The following is a 7,799-nucleotide window of genomic DNA, read 5'->3' as shown; positions in this document are numbered from 1 at the left end:
CACGCGAACCAATACAAACCAATGGGGTCGACATCTTCCGGAAGAGGAAGATATCTTCCAATAGAAAACACGCGGACCAATACAAACCAATGGGGTCGACATCTTCCGGAAGAGGAAGAAACTTCCAATAGAAAACACGCAGACCAATACAAACCAATGGGGTCGACATCTTCCGGAAGACGCAGACATCTTCCGGAAGATGGAGAGAGACTTCCGGCCCCGTTGCACGACTGCCATTTTCACACGACGACCGGTCGCGAGTGTGCGGCCGATTCGAGACCTGCGACCCGCGTTCAGGAGAAAGTAGAGACCATCTGACCCCCGGTAACGCAGCAACACGTTGTTAACTCGTCGTCTCCGCCTCGCCTGCAGTGCAGCCACCGCCGAAAGCGCTTTTAGTTTAGATCAGAAACGCGCGCGCGAGCCCACGTGTGCGCACTGTACGCACTGTACAGCCACGTGTATGGTGCGGGCTGCATGGTGATTTATAATCGGGCTTGTTTATCGCAATTGTTTGACGATTGAGTGACACCGTTGCCCAATGCTGGCTGATTGGCCTCCTGACGCCGTGTCGGTCATGGGGATTGGTTTGACCATACTTCACCGCGCTGGTCATTGCGTGTTGGGTGGAGATGAGGCCTGGGAGCGTTGTAATTTTGTGTTGTAATTGCGTGTTGCCTGTTGTTCAGCTTGAGAGTACCTGTGCATTTGTTAACGATGTTGTGTCTCGAGTAACTTAAATGCAGTACAACTTCGTACCACAGTACTAGTCGAGCGGTGGCGTAGTGGTTAGCGCAAAGCGGCGTGGAATCAGGCGATCTGAGTTCGATTATCGGCCACGACTAACATCGGTGGCGAGTTGTATTTGAACCAGTCCTGAGCCTCCTTAAAACATTTCCATTGGTTCGATTTTGTGTTCGTAAGGGAGACGTGGATGCAGGGCGAATCGTGCCAATCCACTGCTGGATGCACCAGCGTGGTGCGGTATGGTCAGACGACCCTAATGGCAGCAACTGCGTGGGAAAGACTTCATCCAACATTGGAATGACAGTGGATTGTAAATTATTTTTGTAATCGCATATCAAGAGTTGTGGAACGTGTGACATTTCCACCACTCGTTCAGGGCGGACAACGGAGATGGAAGATCCATAGAGGTGTTTTGGGTTAGATCGCGTGAGTAACAATGTCGTTAAACCCGCCGCCAATTAGTTACTAGCTTGGCACACCCGGTGTGTTGGAGAGTAAACCCTCAACATTTACGACGTTTCGTCGGTAATTACAACTAGCATCATCAGGCGATAGCCAGCATTTTTGGTGGTTAGTTGAACGACGCATTTATATTTACGCGATCTAACCAAAAGGAAAACCTTTTACGGATAGAATTGGTCGCGAAAGCCTGCGCGTTAAACGTAGACGTAAGATGTCGTACACGCTCGCTTCTCCGAACATTACTTGGCGAAGCGCGTCTCGGATTTGTGTTCATAATGGAGACGTGAACACAGAAGCGAATCGTGTCATTCCACTGCTGGATGAGGTTCCTCTGAACGCCGTCGCACTGTAAATGCGGTTTGAAGGTGGGGGAGCATCGATGTGGGTGGGAGCGTGTACAAGTACGTTACGATAGATTTCATTACACTGCCCTCTGCTGCCCATAACGTAGCAACGCAGCGGCCTTATAGCGCCTGGTAATTGCATGGTAGTCGTCCATTAAGGCACTGACCAGGTTCTAACCTGTCGAGCCATTGAGGTATGTCGAAATTGAATACATTCTTGGTGATTTGGTGTAAATCTAACGCAAAATAAATACATTTGGCAGTGGCCCTGCAAAGAGCGGCCATAGCTCCAAACGCCCCTGCAAGAGCCTTAAGCCACCTTTGCAATTAAATGACCTAAATTTCGATTTAAAACTTTCGTGACTGCAGGCATTCATCTTCTTGGTTCTTTCAGTAAAGTCACGTAGAAGGGAAATAATAAAATAATAAAAGTAAAACATAATAAAATACAATTCTCACGACATTTCGGCCACAACGCAAGCAGCCGTCCTCAGACGCTGTCTTTCCGACAGACCTGTTCTTCACCTGAGGACGGCTGCTTGCGTTGTGGCCGAAACGTCGTGAGAATTGTATTTTATTATGTTTTATTTTTATTATTTTATTATTATTTCCCTTCTACGTCACTTTACCGAAAGAACCAAGAAGATTAAAGGACTTGTTATGAATACGTGACCTTCGACCTCTCACCTGCTGCCCTCTTTCACTCTGCCCCCACTCCCCCCCCCCCAGCCCTTCGCCCCCCATGGCTCCCAAGAGCGGCCGGCGCAAGAGCCGCGTAAAGCCGGACTTGGCCAACCTGAGTGTCGACGAGTTCTTTGCATCAGCAGTTGTTGATGACGACGACGAGAGCGCCGCCATCAACGACAAGGAGACGATCCAGGATGAGCAGGTGGAGCCGGCGGTTCTCCGTGACGAAGGTGGTGGTGGTGCTGCCGGGCGTGCTAGCCAGCACAAGCAGGACCTGGTGAAGCTGCGCGACAAAGATCCTGAGTTCTACAAGTTCCTCGAGGAGAACGACCGCTCGCTGCTGAACTTTAACGACTCGGACACGGAGTCCGACTCAGATGGTGATACTCGCGTGCATCGCCCGCCCAAGCACCTCAAAGAAGCGCCCAGCGGAAGCGACGACGATAGCGATTTGGACGACGAAGAGGAAAAGCGATCTAAACGCAAGCCTGGTCGCTCGACTTCGTCAGCCGTGAAGGTGACGGCCGAAATGGTGTCGCAGTGGCGCGAGGCGGTGCGCGGCGGCAACCTCTCCCCGGGGCTGCTGCGTGACGTCACGCTCGCCTTCAGCGCCGCCGTGGCGGCCACGCGGGGCGGCGCCGGCGGGCCCGACTCGGCCACGCCAGCTGCCGCGGCCGCACGATTCAAGGTGGAGGGTGGCACCGTGTTCAACGCGCTGGTGAGCTGCGCCGTGCGTGACCTCGCGCCCGCTCTCAACAGCCTGCTCCAACTCCAGCCCTCCGATGACGCCGGCGGCAAGATCGCGCTGCCGAACACGAGCCGACTGTGGCGGCGCGTGCGGCGTGACGTGCGCACGTACCTGTGCGACGTGCTGCAGCTGGCGGCCGTGCTGGCGGAGCCCTCGGTGCTGCGCGCCGCGCTGCGCCATGCGCACGCGCTCGTGCCTTACTACCTGAGCTTCCCCAAGCTGGCACGTCGCCTGCTGCGCTCGATGGTGCGGCAGTGGAGCGCCGGCAGCGACGACTCGTGCCGCGTGCTTGCCTTCCTGGCGCTGGCGCGCGTGACGCGCCACAACCTATCGGCATACCACGGCACGGTGGTGCGCGCCATGTACTTGGCGTATGTGCGCAACGCGCGCTTCTCCTCGCCCGACTCGTTGCCCCTTATCGGCTTCATGCAGCGCTGCCTGTGCGAGGTGCTCGCCATGGACCCCGCCGGCGCGCACGCCCATGCCTTCGCCTACGTGCGCCAGCTCGCTGTGCACCTGCGCGGAGCACTGGCGACGCGCCGTCGCGATAGCTTCCGCACCGTTTACAACTGGCAGTTTGTGCGTTGCGTGGAGCTGTGGTGCCGCGCGCTGCCCGCTCTCAACGCCGCTGCGCCTGGCTCGGCCACGTCGCTCGTGTACCCGCTGGCACAGGTGGCGTGGGGCTGCGCGCGCCTCGTGCCCTCGGAGCGCTTCTACCCGCTGCGCCTGCACGTGGCGCGTGCCCTCACGTTGCTGTCGGCCGGCACGGGCACCTTCGTGCCGGTGCTGCCGCTGCTGGGCGAGGTGCTGGAGCGCACCGACTTCAACCGGCGGCCAGGCCGCCTGAGCACACGCCCCATCAACTTCGCGACGACGCTGCGGCTGAGCCGCGCCGAGCTCCAGGAGAAGTCGTTCTGCGACGGCCTCGTCGAGCAGCTCTGCGACGCGACGCTGGAGCACCTGCGCACGCATGCGCACCGCGTCGCCTTTCCCGAGCTGGTACTGCCCTTCTCTCTGCAGCTGCGCGCCTTCCTCAAGCGCTGCAAAGTGGCCAATTACTGCCGGCAGGCACGCCAGCTGCTGGACAAGCTGACGGAGAACGCGACGTTCGTGTCGGGGCGACGCGGAGTGGCGGGGGCGCCGGCCGTGACTGACGTGGCGGCCGTGGAGGCATGGGAGGAGCGGCTGCTCGCCGAGGGCACGCCGCTGAGCCGCTACTACGACGCGTGGAAGCGCCTGCGTGAGCACGAGCTGCGACTGGAAGTGAGCGGCAAGGAGAGGATGGAGGACGCGGGGCTCCCGGCCATCGTGAAGCGGAGGCGCGCAGAGGCCGAACGGGACGCCGACAAGGACAGCGACCGGAAAGAGCTCACAGAGCTCTTCCCGTCCGACGACGACGAAGATGACGACGATGATATCGACGACGATGGCGCTGGTGACGACGAGGAAGATCGTAGCCGGAGTTTGATCAAGGTTAAGACGAAGAAGGGTGCGAAGAAAAGTGATGATGACGACGTAGATTTTGACATGGATGACTTTTCAGGTAGCGACCTGGAGGACTTGTCCGACAGTGAAGACGAAGTTGATGTCAGAGGTAATAAAAAGGGGAATAAGGTCCAGAAGATGATGGCAAAGAAGGGGAAAGAAACGAAGGGGAAAGAAACGAAGGGGAAGGAAACGAAGGGGAAGAAGGGGAAAGAGCCAGCGAAACCTATCCCGGTCGCAGTGCTGAAGGACCTCGCTGAGGGAGGAGATGACGTTGTGGAAGACCTGGCGCTGTCGTCCGACGAGGGGTGATGACGACGACCTCCTCGGGGCACCAAGGCCCCACCCCCTCTCTCCTGCTCTCCATGACTCCTCGCCTGCTGCCCAACTTTCCCCTTCTCTCCTCGAGTCTCCTGGACTCTGCCTAAATGTCCGCTCAAGTCCCCAGGACTTTCGACTCTCCCCAGCTCTCCCATCCTCCCCATTCCAGACCTCTACTCACAGTGAAACAATAACGTGAGGATTTCTCAACCAGTCGCGGTTGACCGTTTGTCAGCTGTCTTGTGGTTAATTCTAGATTTGAAGCTTTCGTGACTGCAAGGAATCATCTTCTTAGGTTCTTTCGGTAAAGCCACGCAGAAAGTAAAATAAAATAAAAACAAATTGTTTTTATTTTATTTGATGTCTTGTGGTTGTGCAGATGCAACGACGACAAACGTTGGCCAGCAGCAGTCGCGCACTCACAGCGAGAGGCCCGACGCTTTGTGCTGCTAACCATACAATGGTTAGTCAAAAGGTTCTGAGCTGAACATAAATACACCAGAGTAGGTAAGCAAATTAAGAACCACGTTATTTATCAACCGATTTAACAGGACGTTTCTCGTGTTCCTGAAGCGTTTTAATTCCCTCCGCCAATGTCTTTTTCCAGCCCAATAACCTTCAGCTCATCATCATGATCTTCAAAGTGCTTATCACTTGGATGATCCTTTAATTTTGGAAAACAGGTGGAAGTCATTGGGTGCCAGGTCCGAAGAAGAGGCGTTGATGCGGGAGTTTCTCCAAGTAGTTGATTGTTGACGTCGGTCTTGGACTGTGTGCTGGGACATTGTGAAACAAACAAAATGGGCATGCGATTCTCATTTTTCCACGTTGCAGTCCATGGAGCCTGTCTAGTATTGAGCTGTGACCGTTTCCTTGTGTGGCATGAAGTCGACGTGCACCACAGCTCTAACAATCCACCACGTGGTGCACATGGACTTGTAGAAAACTCGGGACTTTAATTTCTTTGGTCCTGGAGAAGTTGGACCTTTCCTACTGCATGAACCGCCGTTTGGGACTGGGCGTGGTCAGAATTGTGAATCCAAGAGACCTACAATGCTGTGCCCTGCCGTGTTGACGATACTTAACGTGGACTAAAAGTAGCTGCATTATACTGGTAGGAACCTCCTAGTTACACCAGCCCACAGGGGATTATTGTGTCCGTCCGTCGTGCATCCAAAAATGGGAGGGGTGGGGCTGGGTGAGGAGGGTGGGGACGGGCTGGGGAGGGTGGGGCTGGGTGAGGAGGGGCTGGTCACCCCGTGGTGCCCTTATAAAACTCAACGTTTAACCTACTCAAGCCGGCTTGTGCCCGCCCTCACAGTCGGGCATATTTGCGGAATACACCACGCCGCCGTTGACCCTGGCCATTGACCGAGCAACCCAACGTTCCTACCAGCTCCCTCCGCAGGAATGTGTTCAATGGGCTCTGGTATTTCTTTTTCTGGAACGTAACTTTTTGTACCGCCCACGTAACACCCATTTGTAACCGTTCGGTGAGGCTCTGTGAAGATGACACCAGTTCAAAGTTGCATTGCTTAAATGCAATCCAACAAGAGTCTCACAAGGTGGTGGATGAAATGGTTCCCAAGGTGATTTAACAGATTCCTTTACCAACTTTGTACCAAGTTTTTTATTTAACTGCCACACGGACAAACCTGGACTTTACGACTGGATAAGATGTTTCAGTTGTGCTGTACAGTTCTCCGATGCTTTTTCGAGTTGTACCGCGTGTTGTTTAGCACAGTGTCCAACATTTTACTCCACATGCTGGAAAGCTCCTTTCTGTGGTGTCCGACGTTTCATTCCACATCATGAGAAGCTCCCAGGACATGGTACAACCCGGAAACACGTCGTAAGTTAGAACCTGGCTTTATTTCTTTTCGTATTAACAGAGTTTTTCATGCGTTTCACAGCCGGGGGTATGATTTCAATGTTACGTGACATCTGATCAACTTTGTTTTTGTTATTATCTTGAGTAGTTATGCCTGTTATTATGGTGCCGTGTTTGTAACAAGACTATAATTCCTTGGCAATAAATTCCTTTATCAATTGAATTGTTTCAGCCCTCGTGAAAACGATTGAAAGAATCATTACTCACACGCGCAGTTCCCCCGTTTAGTCCCAATAAGAGACAATTAAACACATTCTATTGGCGAGAGCCTATTAAGGCCAGAAACGAACGTCTACAAGGGTGGTGGGGTCAGCACCGCATGCCCAGCCACTTTGTCTCGCCACATGCTACAACAGGCATATCCTTACAGGAACCCCCCCCCCCCACTGCCCCAGCCGCATAGGAAGTCAGTGAAATTTAAGTCCAATATCACTAGCAAGTAGGTTATTAAATCCATGCTGACGTGCAACGAAACAACCCAGGTTTCCCTCTACCAGCCCCCCCCTGTGTCCACCGTTCGAATACAAATTAATCTCCGTTCAAATACCAAGGAGATTGTTACACGCTGCACGTGTCTGATGATTGCTAAACAAGACCCACGTGATGTTGACGTAGACAGCACCGATCCAAATTCAGAGCTCTCGCATGAATTGCATTTACTCGTCCTGTCATGATGCTTCGACTTATTTATTAACATCGATTCGTAAGAATGAAATATTTTCTCATCTGTCATTTTGTACATGATTTGACGGTGACATGGCCCAGCAGTAGGATGGTTGCTCCTTTGTCGCAGAGGTTTGCAGTTTGAATCTGACGGGCCATCTTGGTTATTACCATGGGTGTATTAACCACACATTCCATCCGCTTGACAGTGGAAGTTAAAGAGCCCTTGAGATTTGAGGCCACCGTTCCAGTGTCATGGTTCAAATTTGCCAAATTCCAAATAATACTGAAAAATTACTCGATTGGGAAAGCAATCATCACCTCCTGACAGACTAATGCTCGCTTGCATTCCAGGTGCCGAGTCCCTCTGTTCCGCACAGACAGCTGTCACTGGGGGGCCCTTTATATGTTTGTAACGAGGTGCGGCTGCAGGGTTGCACAGCACTGTTCA

The 7,799-nt window shown here is 53.6% G+C and overlaps 1 protein-coding gene across 1 annotated transcript; it reads left to right on the top strand.

The window, feature by feature from the left end:
• Positions 1-211: 211 nt before the first annotated feature.
• On the top strand, positions 212-5,972 carry NOC2L (NOC2 like nucleolar associated transcriptional repressor). The gene is made up of 2 exons (XM_078857785.1): positions 212-324; positions 2,283-5,972. The coding sequence occupies exon 2, from the start codon at positions 2,296-2,298 to the stop codon at positions 4,783-4,785; it is 2,490 nt and encodes an 829-aa protein (XP_078713911.1). The 5' UTR covers positions 212-324; positions 2,283-2,295; the 3' UTR covers positions 4,786-5,972.
• Positions 5,973-7,799: the final 1,827 nt, after the last annotated feature.

Source organism: Lampetra fluviatilis, chromosome 6 (assembly GCF_964198595.1).
Source record: "Lampetra fluviatilis chromosome 6, kcLamFluv1.1, whole genome shotgun sequence".
Taxonomy (NCBI): Eukaryota; Metazoa; Chordata; class Hyperoartia; order Petromyzontiformes; family Petromyzontidae; genus Lampetra; species Lampetra fluviatilis.
Note: the sequence above shows the minus strand (reverse complement) of the source record. Positions and strands in the feature narration are given on the sequence as shown.

Coding starts and splice junctions, on each gene's coding strand:
- NOC2L (XM_078857785.1), top strand. CDS start 2,296: ATGGCTCCCAAGAGCGGCCGGCGCAAGAGCCGCGTAAAGCCGGACTTG.